Genomic DNA, 23249 nt, shown 5'->3' on the forward strand with positions numbered 1-23249 from the left:
GCCCCCTGAGCCCCCTCGTACCTCCCAGTGCCCCCCCGTACCCTCCGGTGCCCTCCCGAACCCCGATCTCCCCCCGCCTGCGCATCACGCTGTGCATCGAGTGCTCCGGCATCCACCGGTACCCCCCCGAGCCCCCTGGTACCCCCCGGTGCCCCCCCGTACCCTCCAATGCCCTCCCGAACCCCGATCTCCCCCCGCCTGCGCATCACGCTGTGCATCGAGTGCTCTGGCATCCACCGGTACCCCCCCGAGCCCCCCCGGTGCCCCCCTGAGCCCCCCGTACCCCCCACTGCCCTCCCGAACCCCGATATCCCCCCACTCCCCCAGCCTGGGCATCATGCTGTGCATCGAGTGCTCCGGTATCCACCGGTACCCTCCCGTGCCCCCCGGTGCCCTCCTGAGCCCCCCTGCACCCCCCGTACCCCCTGTGCCCCCAATACCCTCCTGAGCCCCCCTGTACCCCCAATGCCCTCCTGAACCCCGATCTCCCCCCGCCTGGGCATCACGCACTGCATCGAGTGCTCCGGCATCCACCGGTACCCCTGACACCCCCCCGGTGCCCCCCTGAGACCCCCCTGTGCCCCCCCGTACCCCCCACTGCCCTCCCGAACCACCGATCTCCACCCGTTCCCTCCGCCTGGGCATCACGCTCTGCATCGAGTGCTCCGGCATCCACCGGTACCCCCCCCGAGCCCCCCTCCGGTGCCCCCCAGTGCCCTCCTGAGCCCCCCCATACCTTCCGGTGCCCCCCAATGCCCTCCTGAACCCCCCAGTGCCCCCCTGTACCCCCGGTGCCCCCCAATGCCCTGCTGAACCCCGATCTCCCCCCGCCTGGGCATCACGCTGTGCATCGAGTGCTCCGGCATCCACCGGTACCCCCCGGTGCCCCCCGTACCCCCCTGAGCCCCCCCGTGCCCCCCACTGCCCTCCTGAACCCCGACCTCCCCCCGCTCCCCCCGCCTGGGCGTCACGCTCTGCATCGCGTGCTCCGGCATCCGCCGGTACCCCCGCCCCCCCCCCATAGCACTCCTGCCCCACTGAGCCCCCCCCGGCCCCTCACTGCACCCCCACCCCTCCACCATCCCCAATCTCCTCCTGCCCCTCTCCTCCTGCCCCCCTGATCTCCCCCTCGCGCCCCCCCAGCCCGGCCATCGAGAGCTCCGGTGCCCATGGGCATTGGGGGGGCAGCCGGGGGGGGAATCCCCTCTGACCCCCCCCCCCCGCTCTCTGTCTCAGGAGCCTGGGGGTCCATTTCTCCAAGGTTCGCTCCCTGACGCTCGACTCCTGGGAGCCGGAGCTCGTCAAGGTAACGATGGGGGGGGGGTTGTGGGGGGGTGTGTAAGGGGGGGCAGGGGAGGGGGCTTTTTGCCCCGCACCTTGGTGGGTCGCGAGGTCCGGTCGCCGGGCCAGGACCCCCCATGGATGGGGGGGGTCAGGGCCGGGGGGGGGGCAACATCTGGATTATGACGGCCCCCCCCCCGTGTGTCCCTTCGCCCCCCCCCCCCCCAGCTGATGTGCGAACTGGGGAACGGAGCCTTGAACCGCATTTACGAGGCGCGTGTGGACGAGATGACAGTCAAGAGACCCCAACCCGGCTGCTCCCGGTGAGCCCCCCCCCCGGCCCTCCCCCCAGCGCCCCCCCGGCCCCTCCCCGTCCTCCTCCCCCCCCAGTGAGCCTGCCCCCCGGCCCCTCCCCAACCAGACTGCTTATGGTGGGACCCCCCTCCACGTCCACAACCCCCCCCCCCGTACAAGGCTGTGTGTCCCCCCCCCACAATCTCACCCCCTCCGTGGGCTCCCCCCGCAGGGCGGAGAAGGAGAGCTGGATCCGGGCCAAGTACGTCGAGAAGAAATTCATCACCAAGTTGCCGGAGGCGCGGCTGAGCCGGGGGGGCCGCCGGGGCCCCTCGGACCGGGACCGGCCCCTCCGGCCCCCCCTCAAGCCCAAACCGGGCAGCGTTGGCCGGGCTGCAGGTACCTGATGGGGGACGGGGGGGGGGGGGATCCCGTGGGGGGGGAGTGTGGGGCTCGGGGCGGGGTGTGTCTCACCCAGCCCCCTTCGTCGGCCCCTGCAGGGACAGGGGGGCCGTGTGGCTGGGTGGGGGGGCAGTGTGGCTGTGGGGGGACGTGTGGCTGGGTGGGGGGCGGTGTGACTGGGTGTGGGGGGGACGTGTGGTTGTGGGGGGCGGTGTGGCTGGGTGGGGGGGACGTGTAGTTGGGGGCGGTGTGGCTGGGTGGGGGGGACGTGTAGTTGTGGGGGGCGGTGTGGCTGGGCTGTGGGGGGCGGTGTGACTGGGTGTGGGGGGGTGGATGGGTTGGGGGGACGTGTGGCTGGGGGGGGACGTGTGGCTGGGTTGGGGGGTGGTGTGGCTGAGCTGTGGGGGGATGTGTGGCTGGGGGGGGCGGTGTGACTGGGTGTGGGGGTGTGTGGCTGGGTGGGGGGGGACGTGTGGTTGTGGGGGGCGGTGTGGCTGGGTGGGGGGACGTGTGGCTGTGGGGGGCGGTGTGGCTGGGTGGCGAGGACGTGTGGCTGGGGGGGAGACGTGTGGCGGGGGGACGTGTGGCTGTGGGGGGACGGTGTGGCTGGGTGGTGAGGACGTGTGGCTGTGGGGTGCGATGTGGGTGTGGGGGCCGGTGTGGCTGGGTGGGGGGACGTGTGGCTGTGGGGGGCGGTGTGGGTGTGGGGGACGTGTGGCTGGTTTGGGGGGTGGTGTGGCTGGGGGGGGCGGTGTGGGTGGGGGGGACGGTGTGGCTGGGTTGGAGGGCGTGTGGCTGTGGGGGGCGGTGTGGCTGGGTGGGGGGGACGTGTGGCTGGGGGGGCTGGTGTGGCTGTGGGGGTTGGGGGCTGGTGTGGCTGGGTTGGGGGACGTGTGGCTGGGTTGGGGGGTGGTGTGGCTGGGTGGGGGGGACGTGTGGCTGGGTTGGGGGGGGTGTGGCTGGGTTGGGGGGACGTGTGGCTGGATCGGGGGGGGACGCGTGGCTGGATTCGGGCCTGGGCGTAGCCTGCTGGCCATGGCCGGGTGGCCCCCCCGTCCCTGACAGCCCCCCCCCTCTTTTCCCAGCTCCGGAGCTGGGGGAGGCCGGCCCCCCCCCCGAAGATCTGCGCAGCCTCCACCCGGGGGCGCTGCTCTACTGGGCCGCCGGCCACCAGAACCTGCCCACCATGGCCGACGCCCTGGCCCACGGCGCCGACGTCAACTGGGTCAACGCCGCCGAGGAGAGCCGGACCCCCCTGCTGCGGGCCGTGGCTGTGGTAGGTGGCGGGGGGGCGGGGGGGCTTAGCTGGGGGGGGGCGTTAACCCCTCGTTGCCCCCGGCTCACCCCGACTCTCCCCGTCCCCAGAACTCCCTGCTGGCCTGCGAGTTCCTGCTGCAGAACGGAGCCAACGTCAACCAGGCGGACAGCGCCGGGCGCGGGCCCCTGCACCACGCCACCATCCTGGGCCACACCGGGTAGGTCAGGGGGGCCGGGGCCCGCCCGAGAGGTCATAGGTCAGGGGGGCTGTGGCCCACCCGGTAGGTCAGGGGGGCCGGGGCCTGCCCGAGAGGTCATAGGTCAGGGGGGCTGGGGCCCACCCGGTAGGTCAGGGGGGCTGGGGGCTGCCTGAGAGGTCAGGGGGGCCGGGGCCCGCCCGAGAGGTCATAGGTCAGGGGGGCTGGGGCCCACCCGGTAGGTCAGGGGGCCCGGGGCCCGCCCGAGAGGTCATAGGTCAGGGGGGCTGTGGCCCACCCGGTAGGTCAGGGGGGCCGGGGCCTGCCCGAGAGGTCATAGGTCAGGGGGGCCGGGGCCCACCCGGTAGGTCAGGGGGGCCGGGGCCCGCCCGAGAGGTCATAGGTCAGGGGGGCTGGGGCCCACCCGGTAGGTCAGGGGAGCCAGGGCCCGCCCGAGAGGTCATAGGTCAGGGGGGCTGGGGCCCACCCGGTAGGTCAGGGGGGCCGGGGCCCTCCCGAGAGGTCATAGGTCAGGGGGGCCGGGGCCCACCCGGTAGGTATGGGGGGCTGGGGCCCACCCGGTAGGTCAGGGGGGCCGGGGCCCGCCCGAGAGGTCATAGGTCAGGGGGGCTGGGGCCCACCCGGTAGGTCAGGGGGGCCGGGGCCCGCCCGAGAGGTCATAGGTCAGGGGGGCTGGGGCCCACTCGGTAGGTCAGGGGGGCCCCGGTAGGTCAGGGGGGCCGGGGCCCGCCCGAGAGGTCATAGGTCAGGGGGGCTGGGGCCCTCCCGGTAGGTCAGGGGGGCCGGGGCCCACCCGAGAGGTCATAGGTCAGGGGGGCTGGGGCCCTCCCGGTAGGTCAGGGGGGCTGGGGCCCACCCGAGAGGTCAGGGGGGCTGGGGCCCACCCCGTAGGTCAGGGGGGCCGGGGCCCACCCGAGAGGTCATAGGTCAGGGGGGCTGGGGCCCACCCGGTAGGTCAGGGGGGCCCCGGTAGGTCAGGGGGGCCGGGGCCCGCCCAAGAGGTCATAGGTCAGGGGGGACGGGGCCCACCCGGTAGGTCGGGGGGCCGGGGCCCGCCCGAGAGGTCATAGGTCAGGGGGGCCGGGGCCCACCTGGTAGGTCAGGGGGGCCGGGGCCCGCCCGAGAGGTCATAGGTCAGGGGGGCTGGGGCCCACCCAGTAGGTCAGAGGGGCTGGGGCCCGCACGAGAGGTCGGGGGGTTGGGGGCTGCCCAAGAGGTCGGGAGGGGGGAGGGATCATTCATGGGGGCTGCTGTTCCGCACCTGGCCACTAGATGGCGCCAGCCCCGCCGCCCTGGTGGCACCCGCCGCCCCTAGGGTGCGCCGGCGGCGAAGCTAAGCAGGGCCGGGGCCGTGCTCCCTGCCTGGATGGGGGACCTCGCCCTGCCCGCCTCTCACGGCTCTGCCTCTCTGATAGGCTGGCCTGCCTGTTCCTCAAGCGGGGGGCCAACCTGAACGCGGTCGACGCGGAGGGGAAGGACCCGCTCTCCATCGCCATAGACACGGCCAACGCTGACATCGTCACCCTGTGAGTCCCCCCCCCCCCCGCCCCCGGGTTGGGGGGCTGGGGGTGGGGGAAGCTGATGGAGGGGGGAGAGGGGTGAAGCAGGGAGATGGGGGAGGGGAACTTGTCTCATTTTCTGCCCCTCCCACCCACCCACCCCCCCCCGCAGGCTGCGGCTGGCCAAGATGCGGGAGGCGGAGGTCGCGCAGGGACAGTCAGGTGGGTGTCTTGTCTTTGGGGCCCAGGGCTGGGGGGGGACAGGGGCTGGGGGACGGGACTGGGGGGGGCACCGGCAGAGCTGGGGGGGGGCAGGGGGCGGGGTGGTGGGACTGGGGGGGCACCAGCAGAGCTGGGGGGGGAAGGGGGAGGTGGGGTGGGAAGGGGGGGCACCGGCAGAGCTGTGGGGGGCAGGGGGCTGTGGGGAGGGACTGGGGGGCACCGGCAGCGGTGGGGGGGGGGCAGGGGGCTGTGGGGCGGGACTGGGGGGCACCGGCAGAGCTGTGGGGGGCAGGGGGGCTGTGGGGCGGGACTAGGGGGGCACCGGCAGAGCTGGGGGGGTAGGGGGCTGCGGGTCAGGAGTGAGGGGCACCGGCAGAGCTGTGGGGGGCAGGGGGCTGTGGGGCGGGACTAGGGGGGCACCGGCAGAGCTGGGGGGGTAGGGGGCTGCGGGTCAGGAGTGAGGGGCACCGGCAGAGCTGTGGGGGGCAGGGGGCTGTGGGGCGGGACTAGGGGGGCACCGGCAGAGCTGGGGGGGTAGGGGGCTGCGGGTCAGGAGTGAGGGGCACCGGCAGGGCTGTGGGGTGGGCAGGGGGCTGTGGGCGGGACTAGGGGGGCACCGGCAGAGCTGGGGGGGTAGGGGGCTGCGGGTCGGGAGTGAGGGGCACCGGCAGGGCTGTGGGGGGGGGGCAGGGGGCTGTGGGGGGTGGGCCTGGGGGGCACCGTGCCCCACTCCTACGCCCTGTGCCCCCCCAGGCGACGAGACCTACCTCGACATCTTCCGGGACTTCTCCCTGATGGCGTCCGACAACCCCGAGAAGTTGACCCGCCGGGACCTGAAACTCACCACCCTCTAGCACCCCCCCCCGAGGAGGGGGGGCGCCGCCGAGCCACTGTCCCCTTGTGTGTGCGCGGGGGGGGGGGAATCCCCTCCCCCACTCCTGGCTCCTCCCCCTTCCCCGGCTGGGAGGGGCAGTGAAGCAGCAGGGACTCCCCCCGCCCCCACCCCTGGGCTCCTTTGTTAATGACCATAATCCCCCCCCCCCAACCCCGTTCTTCTGCTGCTTTGATGTGACTCTTGGGTACGGGGGCCGGAGGGGCCGATCTCCTCTTCTGCCCCCCATCACAGGCCCCCAGATCGCCCCCCTCATTGCAAGGCAGGGGCTTCTCCCTCCGCCCACCTCCACTATGGGGAGGGGCTTCTCCCTAGCCCCCCTTGTGGCCCCCAGATCCCCCCCCCCGTTTATGGGGCAGGGGCTAACCCCATATCCCCACCCTCCTATTTATTGTTTCTGTGGGACCATCCTCCCTGTTCGTTGTTTTGACCCCCCCCCCATGTACACGCATGTGGCCCCCGTCCTCTGGTTCCTGTGGGGGGGGCATCTTTGAATGGAAGGGAAGGGGGATCCCTCCACCCCGGGAGAGCAGCGGGAGATCCGGGCATCTGTACAAAGCTGGCATGCAATAAACAGACCAGACTGGAAAATCAACTCCTGCTTCCACCTCTGGGGTGGGGCGGCCGGTGACCCAGGGACCCCTCGCCCGGCGCTGAGATACGCCCACCTCTGGGGCGGGGCGGCCGGTTACCCAGGGACCCCTCGCCCGGCGCTGAGATGCGCCCACCTCTGGGGCAGGGCGGCCGGTTACCCAGGGACCCCTCGCCCGGTGCTGGGATGCAGCCACCTCTGGGGCGGGGCGGCCGGTTACCCAGGGACCCCTCGCCCAGTGCTGAGATGCAGCCACCTCTGGGGCGGGGCGGCCGGTTACCCAGGGACCCCTCGCCCGGTGCTGGGATGCAGCCACCTCTGGGGCGGGGCGGCCGGTGACCCAGGGACCCCTCGCCTGGCGCTGAGATGCGCCCACCTCTGGGGCGGGGCGGCCGGTTACCCGGGGACCCCTCGCCTGGCGCTGAGATGCGGCCACCTCTGGGGCGGGGCGGCCGGTTACCCAGGGACCCCTCGCCCGGCGCCGAGATGCGGCCACCTCTGGGGCGGGGCGGCCGGTTACCCGGGGACCCCTCGCCCGGCGCTGAGATGCGGCCACCTCTGGGGTGGGGCGGCCGGTGACCCAGGGACCCCTCGCCCGGCGCTGAGATGCGGCCACCTCTGGGGCGGGGCGGCCGGTGACCCAGGGACCCCTCGCCCAGCGCTGAGATGCAGCCACCTCTGGGGCGGGGCGGCCGGTTACCCAGGGACCCCTCGCCCGGCGCCGAGATGCAGCCACCTCTGGGGCGGGGCGGCCGGTTACCCAGGGACCCCTCGCCCGGCACTGAGATGCGGCCACCTCTGGGGCAGGGCGGCGATTGACACAGGGCAGTTGCTAGATTCGTCCCCTGTTTCTCCATCTCGCCACCAGGTGGCAGCGTTGGGTTGACCCTAGTGGCTGGAGGGGGCAGCGTTCCCAGGTGGGCGCAGCCGGGACCTTGGATCCACTGGCACAGGGATCCCTCTGGCTCTCAGCCTGCCCTGCTCTAACCACCAGCCCCCACTCCCCTCCCAGAGCTGGGCACAGAACCCAGGAGTCCTGGCTCCCAGCCCCCCCTGCTCTAACCACCAGCCCCCACTCCCCTCCCAGAGCCAGGGAGAGAACCCAGGAGTCCTGGCTCCCAGCCCCCACTGCTCTAACCCACCAGCCCCCACTCCCCTCCCAGAGCCAGGGAGAGAACCCAGGAGTCCTGGCTCCTAGCCCCCACTGCTCTAACCCACCAGCCCCCACTCCCCTCCCAGAGCTGGGCGAGAGAACCCAGGAGTCCTGGCTCCCAGCCCCCCCTGCTCTAACCCACCAGCCCCCACTTCCGTCCCAGAACCAGGGAGAGAACCCAGGAGTCCTGGCTCCTCCCTGCCCCCCATTCTCCTTCCTTGAAAAGCTAGTTTTTGTCCAGCCCTGTGATCAACGTCTCCGGAGCCTCTTTCAGCCGCGCTGAACCCCGAAACCGCACCTGGGAGTCCAGCCTGGCGCCTCTCCGCCTCCCCGTCTCTACCCTCCAAGGGTCACGTCCACCCGGCTTGCCCGTGGGCTTGAGGCCCCGAGCTAAGGGCGGGTGGAGTTGGGTGGGTGCAGATAAGAAATGGAGCTGAAGCTTCGAAAGGGCCTCGGGGGCCCCCCGCAGGCTCGGCCGGCAGGGTGAGCCTGGCGCCTGCTCTGCGTTTAACACCGAGAGCGTCATTTGCCGGCAGGCTGCACGCGGTGTGTTTTCTCGGGAGGGTCCCCACACACTCAGCCGGAGGAAGAGCGGACCTGAGGTGTGAAAATGGCGTAACCCTCTCAGAAGGGACTGGAGCGACTCTGGATTTCAACTAGTGACTGAACTGGAGTCACTCTGGATTTACACCGTTGAATGAATTGGAGTGGCTCGGGGTTCACACTGAGCTCAGTATCTGGCCCTTTTTGCACTGCAGCGACTCTGGATTTACACCGGTGGAATTTTGAGATCAAAGTCTGGGCCTTATAGCTTTTCTTGATCTGGAGTGACTCTGGATTTACACCATTGAGTGAATTGGGGTGGCTCTGGATTCGCCTTGGTGGTTCTGAGGTCAGTAGCTGGCCCTTTTTGCACTGCAGCGACTCTGGATTTACACTGGTGGAATTGAGATCAAAGTCTGGCCCTTATAGCTTTTCTTGATCTGGAGTGACTCTGGATTTACACCATTGAGTGAATTGGGGTGACTCTGGATTCGCCTTGGTGGTACTGAGGTCAGTAGCTGGCCCTTTTTGCACTGCAGCGACTCTGGATTTACATTGGTGGAATTGAGATCAAAGTCTGGTCTTTATAGCTTTTATCAATCTAGAGTGACTCTGGATTTACACCATTGAGTGAATTGGAGTGGCTCTGGATTTGCACCATTGGAACTGAGATGCGAATCTGGCCCTTACACTGAACTCTGGATTTACGCAAGCATCCCTGAGCTCAGAGTCTGGTCCTTATACCATTGACCGAACTGGAGCCACTCTGGATTTACACCATTAACTGAACTGGAGTTACTCTGGATTTACACCACTGGAACTGAGCTCAGAAACTAGCCTGCTGTGATTACCCTCCTCCCCCATTTCCAATGTCACTTAATCTCACTCCTCTCTAGGATGTTATTGTCCTGATTTAAGGATGGACAATCGTCCTGGGACGTTCCCAGAGCTCAGCGCCTGCGGTTCCCTTGAGCAGAGGGTGGTCGTGCCGTGTGGCCCATGTCTCCTCTGTCTTGTTGCATGGAAAGCAACTGCTATTTTCCATTCTCAGCAGGCAGACGAGGTTCTCCCGTCACAGGGGTGGTCTCCATTTCTGGTGGGTTAAATTCCCAGCATCCTCTGGGTCACCCGACTGTTTAGGAGGAGAAGCAGTGGAACAGGAGCAAACGTTTGGCACCGTAAAGAGGACCAGGCCTCCCGCCATGAGGAAAGTCCCAGATGCAATGAAAGAGCCTGTGTAGCTGCCGGTTACATCCCTTAGGAAACCTAGAACGCAAAAGAACATGAGTTATACCCATATTTGGGGTACCTAGAACCCAGCATGCATCATTTTGTGATACCTACAATGTATTGAGTTGGAGTGGACTATTATTTATATCAGGGATTGGCAACCTTTGGCCCATGGCCCATCAGGGAAATCCGGTTCGGCCGTTCCAGGCCAATGGGGGCTGCGTGAAGCGGTGTAGGCCGAAGGAAGTGCTGGTCGCTGCTTCCCACAGCCCCCATTGGCCTGGAACGGCGACCCGCGGCCAGGGGGAGCTGTGATTGGCCAAACCTGTGGACGCTGCAGAAAAAAAAAACCGTCCCGGCTTGCCAGCGGATTTCCCTGTCGGGCCGTGTGCCAAAGGTTGCCGATCTCTGGTTTATACAGTATGATGCATCTAGAACACGCCATGTTCCGCCATTTTAGAACCCAGCATGGATATTTGTGTTACCTAGAATGTACTGAGTCTGACTATACTATATCTTATGTGATTATGATGCATCTAGAACACAGCATGTTAAGCCTACCTAGAACCCAGAAAGCATCATATTTGCGCTACCTAGGACATATTAACAAGAGTTGACTGTAGCTCATTCGGACGGTGCTGCCTAGGCTTCAGCTAGTTATGGCTACCCAGAACCCAGCATGCAGCCAATGGTAGGGATCTAACATGCAGCAAGATTGGAATTGCGTCTAAACTGCCATGGGTAAAGTCAGCCAGAACAATGGAGGCTATGGGCTATTCACAACCCAGCAAGGTTGTGATTTCTAGAACATAGGCTGGAGAAGTCACCAAGAGAGTTTGAGGCTGGAGTTACGTGCAGGTTACAGGTTTAGGGCTCCATGGAAAACACAAGTCTACCTAGAACGCAGAGCTGATAGTGATCCAGTTGCCTAGAAAGCTGGATTCAGGAGATGCCCGTAACCCACAGGGTTAGAGCTACCTAGAACCTAGGGAATATAGTGTTCCAACTATCCAGAAAACCAAGTACTGGAGTTGTCCTTAACCAATATGGTTAGAGCTGTCTTGAACCCAGGGCTTCTAGTGTTCAAATAATCTCGACAGCTGGGATGTGAAGTCAAGTCTCGCACATAGGGTTAGAGCTACCTAGAACCTAAGCATGTAACGTTCCAGTTCGCCCAGAAAGCCAGGTTCTAGAGCTGCCTACAGCGCATAGGGCTAGCACTACCTAGACTATACAAATTTTGGGGTCTGTGAATGACAAAACCATGGCCCCAGCGGTGACCCCGAAGGTTAGAGGGTGGGTGAAATGGTACCCAGACTGAAGAGATCGTCAACAACCTGGTTCCCTCTTGTGCGGCACCGGAACATCCCTGGCCACTTCACACTGGCTGATCCATGACTGTGGGATGAGCAGTCAGGGGATGGGAGGTGCCTGCTGCTTAAAGCAGGGGAAGAAAAGCAAACTCCAAGACCTTACCAGATAACGGGGGGCCAGCCAGAGCCCCCAAACTCTCCAGTAGGTTTACAAGCCCAGTAGCTTCTAAGATCCGACCAGTCCCCACGATTTCCACCAGGCTGGAGAATTTCAGTGGCATAACGGCACCGGCTAAGAACCCATAGCAGATGTCAGTGCCCAACCAGAGAGGACAGCTTCGCCAGCCATGACCTCTGGGGGGCTGGTGCCAGGGCCAGTGAGCGGAGGAGGGTGCCACATGCCATGAGGTGGAAGGTCATGCCTGCCACGATCAGGAGCCCTCCACACCAGCCATAGGAGTCCACCAGGAACTGGAAGAGGGGGGCGAAGGCCAGTGAGGACAGCCCGGGTCCAGCCTGGGTCCGGCCAGCGCCCAGCGTCGTTTGACGTAACGGGCAAACGTGGCCACTGAAGGGACAAAGACTAGCACGCCACCGAAGCCTTCAAGAGAGGTGGGGAACTGGGGTTATGGGGGTTGGAGAGGTGGGCTCTCCTGCTTCGAGTCAGGAGAATGTGCTACCTAGAATGGTTTGAGTCGGAGTTGACTACAGCTTGTATGGATGCATCTAGAATGCACCATGCTGAGCCAACCTAGGACCCAGCACGAATCCTGTTTGTGCTACCCAGAACGTATTGAGCTGGAGTAGACTACAGTTTACAGAGCTAGGATGCATCTAAAACACTCTGTGTTAAGACAAACCTAGAACTGGGCATGAATCCTGTCTGTGCTACCTAGAACATATGGAATTGGAGTAAACTACAGCTTGTACAGCTGTCACGCATCTGGAATGGCCCATGTTAAGCCAACCTAGAACCTATCATGAATCCGGTTTGTGCTACCTATAATTTATTGAGCTGGAGTAGACTACAGTTTATAGACCTGGGACACATCTAGAACGTACCATGCTATGCCAACCTAGAACCCATTGTGAATCCTGTTTGTGCTACCTAGAATGTCTGGAGCTGGAGTAGACTACAGCTTAGAGGGCTTGGAGAGGGGGAGGGAGCATTGGCCTGCTAAACCCAGGGTTATGAGTTCAATCCTTGAGGGGGCCACTTAGGGATCTGGGGCAAAAATCTGTCTGGGGATTGGTCCTGCTTTGATTTGAGCAGGAGGTTGGACTAGATACCTCCTGAGGTCCCTTCCAACCCTGATATTCTATGATTCTATGACGCATCTGGAGCACACTGTGTTAAGCAAACCTATAACTAGACATGACTCCTGTCTATGCTACCTAGAACCTATTGAATTGGAGTAGACTACAGCTATCATGCATCTGGAATGGCCCATGTTAAGCCAACCTAGAACCCATCGTGAAAGCTGTTTGTGCTACCTAGAACTTATGGGAGCTGCAAAAATGCAGCTCGAATTACACCAAAATGGTTGGTGGATCCGTGTCAATATCGCTCTGTGTGTGTGTGTGTGATGAAAAACTTCCCCAAAAGTTCAAACATTCTCATTCTGTCAGGTCCAAATTTCCTTCAACTCTCTTTCCAAACGGGCTCGAAATCAGAACATGCAAAGCTGAGATTGGCTCAGACTTTTCGATGCACCGCAAACTTCGACAAATGTCAGTTTTGACCCAAAATGCACGGCCCTCCTTCCCCCCACATTGCCCGCACACCAAAAACCCCATGTCCTCCCCTGCATTATCCAAACACCAGAGGCTACTGGGGAGGAGGGCGTGGAGCAGAGATTTCACAGCTCGAGCCTCAAAGCTCTAGATCCTCATTACGTTGGGATTGGGACCAGGGTTGGCTGATCTAGAACCGGGTTTGCTGTTCTAGAACCTGGTTCTCCAGATCCTTCATTATAGAAGGTTCTAAGCTACAGCCAGGAGCCCGTGGATCCTTACCGCCCGAGCCCAGAGCATCCTTCTGTCCCGGTTTTACCCAGAATGCCTTGCTTCCAGGAAGAGGCCTGTGCAATGGGCTAGATTCCCATGGTGCACTGTGTTACCCAGAAGCCTTTGCTCCCAGGCTTGAGCGAGGATACTCCCACAGGCACTGAGGCAGGGGGAGCTCAGGGTGGGACCTACCTGAGAGCAACCCGATGCTCAGGTACAGGTGGGTCAGGCTGGTGGTGAAGGAAGCCAGGAGCATGTCCCGCCCTGAGAGGAAGCCCCCGGCCACACACACCCCATACTGGGTGCTGAGGGCAGTGCCCCCCAGACCTGCAGGGGTCAGCAGAGGGATACTGGTCGGGCCTCGTTACTCTCTGATGCAGCTGAGTCTGGGGGAGGACTGGAGGGATGTGGAGCTCAGAGCACCCTCTTCTCCTGGAGGACGGTGCAGAAAGTGGGGTTGGGAGAATCCCAGTAAAAACAGCCGCCCCGCCCCAGAGGTGGCTGCATCTCAGCACCGGGCGAGGGGTCCCTGGGTAACCAGCCGCCCTGCCCCAGAGGTGGCTGCATTTCAGCGCCGGGTGAGCGGTCCTTGGGTAATCGGCCGCCTTGCCCCAGAGGTGGCTGCATCTCAGCGCTGGGCGAGGGGTCCCTTGGTAACCAGCCGCCCCGCCCCAGAGGTGGCTGCATCTCAGCACCGGGCGAGGGGTCCCTGGGTAACCAGCCGCCCTGCCCCAGAGGTGGCTGCATCTCAGCACCGGGCGAGGGGTCCCTGGGTAACCGGCCGCCCCGCCCCAGAGGTGGCTGCATCTCAGCGCCGGGCGAGGGGTCCCTGGATAACCAGCCGCCCTGCCCCAGAGGTGGCTGCATCTCAGCGCCGGGCGAGGGGTCCCCGGGTAACCGGCCGCCCCGCCCCAGAGGTGGCTGCATCTCAGCGCCGGGCGAGGGGTCCCTGGATAACCAGCCGCCCTGCCCCAGAGGTGGCTGCATCTCAGCGCCGGGCGAGGGGTCCCTGGGTAACCAGCCGCCCTGCCGGGCGAGGGATGAGACGCTCTGGCTAAAGGGGGTAGGGAGAAGACCGGCGAGTCGATACTCACTAGCAAACAGCAGGACGGCTATCGTGATGGACGTGACCCAGGACACGAGCCCCGCCAGCTCCCCGAAGTGCCCCCCAGACTCCACAAAGAAGACCCCCAAAGAAGCGGATCACCCCCAAAACCAGACCCGACTCCAGGAAGCCTGCCAGTGCCACCAGCTGGCCCAGCGGCTCCGTGAAGATTCAGTGCAGCACGCCGGAGGGGAGTCTGGCATAATCAGCTGCCTCGCTCCTCCCAAGAGGGGGGACCCCTTTCGATGCCGGGTGAGCGATCTCTGACCAGCTGCACGGCAAGGCTGCACAATGTGCTCCACCCCAGAGGTGACCGCCGCTGACTCCACGGTGAACGATCCCCGGGCAGCGCCGGCGTGAATCAGCAGCCCTGCCCTACGCCAGAGGTGGCTGCATCCCAGTGCTGGGTGACCGAGCGCCCTGCAGAATGACCCTGTGGCTGTTAACCTCGGGGTGGGTGGGGGGCACACGGCGGCCCCCTCGACCCTCTCCCGGCTCCGGGGACGCGGCAGCGGGGCCGCCTGGTGTCAGACAGCAACCCGGGTCTCAAAGGTTGGGCGTTCTTATCAGTGAATTGTGAGGCAAAGTCCGCCGCTGAGAGGAGGCGTCTAATGGCAGCCCCAACCTTCCCCCCACCCCATGTGTTGCTAGGCTATGAACCCCATCAGTCTGGCCCCTGGGGGGTGTGGGAGAAAACTGGGGGTGGCTGGTTACCCAGGGACCCCTCGCCCGGTGCTGAGATGCGGCCACCTCTGGGGTGAGGCGGTGCCAGGTGAGGGGTCCCTGGATAACCAGCCGCCCCGCCCCAGAGGTGGCCGCATCTCAGTACCGGGTGAGGGGTCCCTGGGTAACCAGCCACCCTGCCCCAGAGGTGGGCGCATCTCAGCGCAGGGCAAGGGGTCCTTGAGTAACCAGCCACCCCGCCCCAGAGGTGGCTGCATCTCAGCACCCGGCGAGGGGTCCCTGGGTAACCGGCCGCCCCGCACCAGAGGTGGCTGCATCTTGGTGCCGGGCGAGGGGTCCCTGTGTAACTAGCTGCCCTGCCCCAGAGGTGGCCACATCTCAGCGCCGGGTGAGGGGTCCCTGGCTAACCAGCTGCCCCGCCCCAGAGGTGGCTGCATCTCAGCACCCGGCGAGGGGTCCCTGGGTAACCGGCCGCCCCGCACCAGAGGTGGCTGCATCTTGGTGCCGGGCGAGGGGTCCCTGTGTAACTAGCTGCCCTGCCCCAGAGGTGGCCACATCTCAGCGCCGGGCGAGGGGTCCCTGTGTAACTAGCTGCCCTGCCCCAGAGGTGGCTGCATCTCAGCACCAGGCGAGGGGTCCCTGTGTAACCTGCTGCCCTGCCCCAGAGGTGGTCGCATCTCAGCACCGGGTGAGGGGTCCTTTTACAAGCAGCCATCCCGCCCCAGAGGTGGTCGCATCTTAGTGCCGGGCAAGGAGTTCTTGTATAAATATCTCTGGAGCTGGGCTGACTCAGAGCTGTCTCCCCCATCTCACTGGACGGCTGTGGCCAGTTCTGGGGTGGGGTACGTGACATGAAAGCCCATTGGAAAAGAGCTACAGGCACAACTTATGGGCCGGGGGTGCGGGGTGGGCATTGGAACCACCCAATCCCGATGGCCTGGGAGATCCGCCATTCGGGGTTTGCGGTTCCAGGGGAAGGCATCGGAGCCAGTCCAGGCATTACATTTCTGCCATCAACAGCCGGCTGTTTGCGCTAGAGACCCTCCCAGAGCTGTGGGGGGGGGGGTCTGCGCTACAGAGCTGGCCGTGTGTCCCTCTTCCCCACTCTCTTTGTTTTCCAATCTCCCCCCTAAATCAACAGGGTTCTAGCTACTAACGCCCGGAACGTGCCCTGAACGTTCGGAACCGATCGGCCGGGCGCGATCGCGTTACGCGCAGACAGACACAGAAACGCAGTCAAGGGGAGGAGACGACCTTCACTAGCTGGGCCAATCGAGTGCAAATTTTTTCCCACGGGTCGGGCAATTAACCAGCGGGGCCATTTTCCCCTCGAGTGGTGGCGTCTTCTCCGTCACGCGTGCCCTTTTCAATCGAGACCGAAAGCTACCCGCTAGCTCGACCGCCAGATATGGGCCGGAGTTCTCTGGGCCGTGCAGAAGGTCAGACTAGAGGGCCACTGGGGTCCTTTCTAGCCTGAAAGATCTAGGATGCTCTGGACACCAGCTCGCAAAGAGGAGTGGATCTGGATTGGGTAGCTCCCTCCTTCCGTCCCTTATGCATCCTTCAACCGTCTTACGATGGTCAGCGAAGAAGCAGACGCCTATCGGCTGGATCCATATACTTGACGCTCTGCCCTCCTGCTGACCTCTCACTTCCGATCTGGCTCTCTGGGACAACCTCCTCCCCAGGAGCTAAAGCCTCAGGGGTCCCCCATGGTCTTCTCCTCAATTGTCGAGTCCATGGAGCAGGAGAAATAATTTGGCAGGGCAAAAAGGAGCAAACTTCCAGCGAGGAGGAAAGCCCCTGCGACAGTGAAAGAGGCTGTGTAGTCCCCAGTCATGTCCCGCAGCCAACCTAGAATATACAATGTGTTGGGTTATCGAGAGCATAGTGCATGTGTCACCTAGAACCCAGAGTATCTAATTATTTAGACATCCTAGAACATACAATTATTTGCACGATCTAGAATGCACTACATGTTACCTGGTACCCATAATTTCTAATTCTCTAAACATCCCAGAACACATGTGGCTTTGAGTTATCTAGAGCATACAATGTGCATTACCTAGAACCCAAATTGCCTAGATACCCTGCACAAATTATGTACTGTAGTGTCACCTAAATCACAGAACACCTTGCTGTCTAGACAGACTAGAAGGTACGAAGTGATGGTTTACCTAGAAAGTACTGGAAGGGCTACCTAGAACCCCAAAGCCTGATGCTTTGGACAGCCTAGAACATATCTGCTTGACAGTCTCACGGGACTATGGAGACCACAGTCGTGGATTATCTCAAACACATTTTCAGTGATGCTTAGACTTCAGAACACCATAGTCTGTATATATCCTGTGTTGTCTCTTGTTTTATACTTAGATGATAAGGGCTTTGGGGGAGGGACCATCTTTGGATTCTATCCTGCACCTAGCACAATCGAGTTCCAGTCCACGACAAGGGCTCCTGTCTCTACAGTAATCAAAACAATCACTAATAATGTTCTAGCTACCTGGCCTACATCAGGCATTAGCCTACATGATTTCAGGCTCGATAGGCCCACACAGGTTTATTGGCTACCTAGAACCCATACTTAGAACCCAGAATGCCACAATTTAGTTCTTTAGATTATATGATTAGGGCTTTTCAGAGTTGTTACCTAGAACCCAGAATGCCACAGCCTAGCTCCCCGGATTGGTACCCCCATTTGACCATATTCCTAGGGCTAGTTAGACAATGGGAGGTTTGAGGTGACCTAGAACATGTATGTTCAACTAGAACCCAGGTCTTCCGAGTCCCAGGCCAGGACCTTGTTTTGGGGGAAGGTTTAATTCTGGGGGTTACCTGTAATTAATGGGTCGCCTTCCTTCTTGTTTCCCTCCCTCCCTGCAGCCCTCTCCATGACGCTAGATCAATGAATTCATGGAAGAAAGGCTTCGAACTCGTGGGAGGAGATGTCCACCCCACACAAGACTGGAAGTGGGGGACGGTGGCCCAGTAGGGACTCTAGAGGGTAGTCCACAGTTGCTCCCTGGGAGGAGGGAATTGGGAGGCTGGCGAACCCAGAGACGGGGGCGAGGGGAAAGCCAGGATGTAGGGCGGTGACTGGAGAGCCTGTGAGCTGGAACTCGCCGGGTTCCCCTACCAGCCCCTGGGGATGCGGCCGAGACCAGGCAAAGGACGTTGGGCCGCCTGGGACCACTTGTCAGGAAAGTGGTGCCTCCTCCCTCAGTTTCTCCTAGTAGGAACCGTCCCAAATACGGGGGCCAAAAGGGACGGGGCAGCATGGTAGGAAAGGGAACCTGGTTCCTTACCGGACAGAGGCGCCCCCACGAGGGAGCCAGCACTTTCCATCATTTGCATGAGCCCAATCCCCTCCGTGATGCGCCCCGTTCCCACGATCTCCGCCATGCCGGAGAACTGGAGGGGCACCAGGGCGCCGGCGCAGAAGCCGTAGCAGATGCAGAGGCCCATCAGGAGGGAGTAGCTCTGCCCCAGCGGCAGCAGCAGCATGGAGAGGCCGGTCAGGGCGGTCCAGAGGGTCAGGCTGTGGACCAGGCGGACGGCGAAGCGGTCGGCCAGCCAGCCGCCCGCCACGCGGCCGCACAGGTCGGCCACGGCGGCCGAGGACAGGAGGAAGGCGGCTCGGTATTCGTCGAAGCCCAGCTCCCGGGCGTGGGGCACCAGGTGGACGTAGGGCACGTAGTAGCCGGCGTCCACCAGGACGAAGGCCACAGCGAACAGGAGGAAGGGTCTGTGGCAGGCCAGGCGTGGCCGGCAGAGGGAGGAGAAGGCTGGCAGCCCTCCGGACGTCGCCTTGCCCTCTGGCTCCAACGGCCGCAGCAGGGCCCCGGCGGCCACCAGGTTGAAGGAGATGCCGGCCACCACCAGGAGGGCCCCCCGCCAGGCGTAGGTGTCCACCAGCAGCTGGAAGAGCGGGGAGAAGGCGAAGGAGGCCAGGCCTGCCCCCGAGACGGCCAGGCCCGTGGCGAAGGTCCGCCGCTTGGCGAAGTACTGGGCCACAGAAGCCACGGAAGGGGTGAAGACCAAGGCCCAGCCCAGCCCTGCGGGGGGGGGGGGGGAAGGAAAGGGAACAGGTGACCAAAACCAGGAAGGGTGGGTCTGATCTGGGGGTGGGGCAGGTGGGACACCGGGCTGAATGGAGCATTCTAGATAACGCAAAGCATTGTATGTTCTAGGATGTCTAAACAAGGGTCTAGGTGACACATGTCATACGTTCTAGGTAACACAACGCATTGCATGTTCTAGGCTGTCTAAACAATTAGATACTCTGGGGCCTAGGTGACACATGTCATACGTTCTAGGTAACACAACGCATTGCATGTTCTAGGCTGTCTAAACAATTAGATACTCTGGGGCCTAGGTGACACATGCCATACGTTCTAGGTAACCCAAAGCATTGCATGTTCTAGGATGTCTAAACAATTAGATACTCAGGGGTCTAGGTGACACATGCCGTATGTTCTAGGTAATCCAAAGCATTGTATGTTCTAGGTTGGCTGTGGGACATGACTGGGTAGAAAGAGCCATTGTCTAGGGGAGTCTAGCCCATTAGCATCTGGGGTGGGAGTGGGAGTGGGAGGGTCGTTAGCAATTAGAGACACATCATCTCAAGCCATGCTGGCTGGGTCTGGGATGGGGGGAGAACTCTTGGTGAGGCCTGCGAGTGGAGGGATCTAGGTGTCGGCTGCCCCAGGGCTGGGTTCTAGATCATTGATCTGTCCTCTTTCCAGCTTGCCCGAGCTGGGGCGGGGAAGGACCTGGGTGAAATGGACTGGCCTGAGCTAGGCAGAAAATTGGGCTAGCGACGATCTAGGCCGCCCTCGTGTGCATGGAGATCTGGGCTAGGGCAGCTATGGATGAGCCGGGGCAGAGGGTTCTCGATCTCGGAAGAGGCAGCAGAGTCCGGACCAGGAGCACCACACGGCTCAAGAACCACGGCCCTGGGAGGTGCGGGGGATTTTCCACGGCTTAGCGTGCCACGGTCTAGCTCAACCACCAGCTATGGGCTGGAAGGAGGAGTAGGCAGGAGGGATGGTCCCCTCCTGGTCTTAACGCCTAGGACCCGCCTGGGAGGAGGAATGGCTGGAGAACCCTAAAAGAGACACCACCCCCCCCGAACCTAACCTGAGGACCCAGATGCCAGGATTTTACCCAGGAGCCCCTGCTCTCTGGGCAACTATACCCAGAATCCCTTGCTCCTGGTCTTGGGTGAGGATGGTCCCAGGGTGCACCGAGGCAGGGGGAGCTCAGGGCGGGACCTACCTGAGACCACCCCGATGCTCAGGTACAGGTGGGTCAGGCTGGTGGCGAAGGAAGCCAAAATCATGCCCAGGCCCGAGAGGAAGCCGCCGGCCATCACCACGGGGCGCGCGCCGTACTGGGAGCTGAGGGCGCTGCTCACCGGACCTGCAGGGGGTGGCAGAGAGACACCGGGCGGGCCCTTGTTAACCTGCGATGCGGCTGACTCTGGGGGAGGAGTGGGCTTAGGGGGGGGAGCTCGGGGACTCCCCCAGCAGGGGGCGCTTTGGGGAGCGGTGGGTGGGGGAGGGGGGTCTCCCGGCTACTCCAATTCTGAGATTGTAGCCCCCCCCCCGGCCGGCGCCCCTCACTCACCCCCTAGCTGCAGCACCGCGATCCCGATGGAGGTCACCCAGGAGACGCGCCCCGCCAGCTCCCCGAAGTACCCCACGAACTCCATGAAGAAGACGCCGAAGGAACGGATCACCCCGAAAACCAGCGCCGACTGGAGGAAGCCGGCCAGCACCACCATCCAGCCCCAGCCCCCGTCGGGGGGCTCACGGCGCGCGGGGTCTGCCATGGGGGGTCCCCCGTCGCTGTTCCCTGGAGACGGGAGATCAGAGGTTGGGCGGCAGGTGGGTGCAAAACCAAACCTGCTGGAGGGAAAGAGAGAAGGGTCAGGCCATGAACTTTTATGCTGCGGGTTCTCTGGTGAGCTAATCCTCAATTCCTGAGATGCCGCGGGGGAAACCGAGGCACGGGGAGACGAAGGCTCCTGACGGCAACTCACCAGCACAGCTGATGGCACAATGCAGGAGTCCTGGCTTCCAGCCTCCTCCCCTGCCCCGCTACACCCCCCCATCTCCTCGCTGGGTTACAACCCAGGAGTCCTGGCTCCCAGCACCCCCCCCCGTACTCTCACCACTACACCCCACTCCCCTCCTGGTGTCCTGGCTCCCAGCCCCCCCCCCCCCCCCGCTCTAACCCACCAGCCCCCACTCCCCTCCCAGAGCCGGGGAGAGAACCCAGGAGTCCTGGCTCCCAGCCCCCTCTGCTCTAACCACCAGCCCCCACTCCCCTCCCAGAGCGGGGAGAGAACCCAGGAGTCCTGGCTCCCAGCCCCCTCTGCTCTAACCCACCAGCCCCCACTCCCCTCCCAGAGCCGGGGAGAGAACCCAGGAGTCCTGGCTCCCAGCCCCCCCTGCTCTAACCCACCAGCCCCCACTCCCCTCCCAGAGCCAGGGAGAGAACCCAGGAGTCCTGGCTCCCAGCCCCCCTGCTCTAACCCACCAGCCCCCACTCCCCTCCCAGAGCCGGGGAGAGAACCCAGGAGTCCTGGCTCCCAGCCCCCTCTGCTCTAACCACCAGCCCCCACTCCCCTCCCAGAGCCGGGGAGAGAACCCAGGAGTCCTGGCTCCCAGCCCCCTCTACTCTAACCCACCAGCCCCCACTCCCCTCCCAGAGCTAGGGAGAGAACCCAGGAGTCCTGGCTCCCAGCCCCCTCTGCTCTAACCCACCAGCCCCCACTCCCCTCCCAGAGCCGGGGAGAGAACCCAGGAGTCCTGGCTCCCAGCCCCCCTTCTCTAACCCACCGGCCCCCACTCCCCTCCCAGAGCCGGGGAGAGAACCCAGGAGTCCTGGCTCCCAGCTACCTCTGGGTCTGTGCTGAGCTCTGGGACTCCTAGGACAGGCTGGGGGCTGGGGGCTGCAGGCCGTGTCCGGAGGGGGGGGGACTCGGATCACACGGCAAGTGGGGGGGCAAAGTCCACTTTGTGTCCTCAAGAATTCCCTCCCCCACCGCCCAGCCAGGCCACCGGCTCCTTCCCCCTCCCCCTTCGCTGTGAGGCAGCGGTTCTCAAAGGGTGGGTGGGGACCCCCGTTTGAATGGGGGAGCTGGAGCCCCGGGGCCGAGGCCTGAGCACCACTGCCCAGGGCCAAAGCTTCTGCTTCGTTCCCCCTGCCTGGGGTTAGAGCGGGGGGGGGCAGGACTCCTGGGTTCTCTCCCCAGCTCTGGGAGGGGAGTGGGGGATGGTGGGTTAGAGCAGGGGGGGCTGGGAGCCAGGACTCCTGAGTTCTCTCCCCGGCTCTGGGAGGGGAGTGGGGGCTGGTGGGTTAGAGCAGGGGGGGCTGGGAGCCAGGACTGGGTTCTCTCCCCGGCTCTGGGAGGGGAGTGGGGGCTGGTGGGTTAGAGCGGGGGTGGGCTAGGAGCCAGGACTCCTGGGTTCTCTCCCCGGCTCTGGGAGGGGAGTGGGGGCTGGTGGTTAGAGCAGGGGGGCCTGGGAGCCGGGACTCCTGGGTTCTTTCCCTGGCACTGGGAGGAGAGTGGGGGATGGTGGGTTAGAGCAGTGGGGGCCGGGAGCCAGGACTCCTGGGTTTTCTCCCCGGCTCTGGGAGGGGAGCAGGGGCTGGTGGTTAGAGCAGGGGGGGCTGGGAGCCAGGACTCCTGGGTTCTTTCCCTGGCACTGGGAGGGTAGTGGGGGGCTGGTGGTTAGAGCAGGGGGGGCTGGGAGCCAGGACTCCTGGGTTCTTTCCCTGGCACTGGGAGGGGAGTGGGGGCCGGTGGTTAGAACAGGGGGGCGCTGGGATCTCATCTGCTCTTGAATAGTTTTGTATCATCTGCCAGTGTTGCCACCTCACTGTTCACCCCTTTTTCCAGATCGTTTATGGATCCGTTCAGTCGGACCGGGCCCAGTACAGACACCACTAGGTACCTCTCTCCACTCTGAAATCCGGCCATTTATTCCTGATCCTTTGTTTCCTGTCTTTTAACCGGTCACCGATCCGTGAGAAAACCTTCCCTCTTATCCCGTGGCTGTTTACTTTGCGTAAGAGCCTTTGGCGAGGAACCTTGTCAGAGGCTTTCTGAAAATCTAAGTACACTAGATCCACCGGATCCCCCTTGGTCCACAGGCTTGTCGACCCCCTCACAGAATTCTAGTAGATTGGCGAGGCGTGATTTTCCTTTACAAAAACCAGCTTAACTCTGCCCCAACTAATCGTGTTCGTCTCTGCGTCTGATCATTCGGTTCTTTGCAAGAGTTTCAAGCAGTTTGCCCGGTACTGAAATTAGGCTTAACGGCCTGGAATTGCCGAGATCACCTCTGTTCCCTGATGTTTAGATTATGGATTAATTACACTGATTACTTCAGAATCGCACTGGACACCAGGGCAAGAAGCTTGCACCTTCCTGGGTCTGACCTCGGAGCATCCAGCATCCCCTTCCACACCGGGCGCTTCCCGCAGCGAGTCCGCCCAGGCTTCGCTTTTGAGGGAGCCAGAGGGCCCTGCCCCCCAACTCCGCAGC

The 23249-nt window shown here is 63.4% G+C and overlaps 2 protein-coding genes and 1 pseudogene across 4 annotated transcripts; 1 reads left to right on the forward strand and 2 right to left on the reverse strand.

Annotated features, from left to right (window-relative positions):
- The first annotated feature begins 168 nt into the window (after positions 1-168).
- LOC123361543 (arf-GAP with coiled-coil, ANK repeat and PH domain-containing protein 1-like) lies at positions 169-6649 on the forward strand. Its single transcript, XM_045001510.1, has 10 exons — positions 169-239; positions 610-678; positions 1237-1306; positions 1510-1604; positions 1808-1974; positions 3063-3253; positions 3343-3452; positions 4868-4978; positions 5124-5173; positions 5927-6649. The coding sequence occupies exons 1-10, from the start codon at positions 169-171 to the stop codon at positions 6025-6027; spliced, it is 1035 nt and encodes a 344-aa protein (XP_044857445.1). The 3' UTR covers positions 6028-6649.
- A 4559-nt stretch (positions 6650-11208) lies between these two features.
- On the reverse strand, positions 11209-15645 carry LOC123361526 (annotated as a pseudogene).
- A 283-nt stretch (positions 15646-15928) lies between these two features.
- On the reverse strand, positions 15929-21610 carry LOC123361531 (monocarboxylate transporter 13-like). 3 transcript variants are annotated; one of them, XM_045001480.1, is made up of 5 exons: positions 21598-21610; positions 20321-20601; positions 19970-20113; positions 17998-18747; positions 15929-16546 (listed from the first exon to the last, which is right to left on the reverse strand). In XM_045001480.1, the coding sequence occupies exons 2-5, from the start codon at positions 20523-20525 to the stop codon at positions 16392-16394; spliced, it is 1254 nt and encodes a 417-aa protein (XP_044857415.1). In that variant the 5' UTR covers positions 20526-20601; positions 21598-21610; the 3' UTR covers positions 15929-16391. The 3 variants fall into 3 exon arrangements, with proteins under 3 accessions (XP_044857415.1, XP_044857414.1, XP_044857416.1); XM_045001479.1 differs by lacking the exon at positions 21598-21610 and adding an exon at positions 20736-20786; XM_045001481.1 differs by lacking the exon at positions 21598-21610 and adding an exon at positions 20736-20740 and having other exon boundaries at positions 20321-20598.
- Between the last annotated feature and the right edge of the window lie 1639 nt (positions 21611-23249).

The sequence above is a fragment of the Mauremys mutica genome, unplaced genomic scaffold (genome assembly GCF_020497125.1).
Source record: "Mauremys mutica isolate MM-2020 ecotype Southern unplaced genomic scaffold, ASM2049712v1 Super-Scaffold_277, whole genome shotgun sequence".
NCBI classification, from domain to species: Eukaryota; Metazoa; Chordata; order Testudines; family Geoemydidae; genus Mauremys; species Mauremys mutica.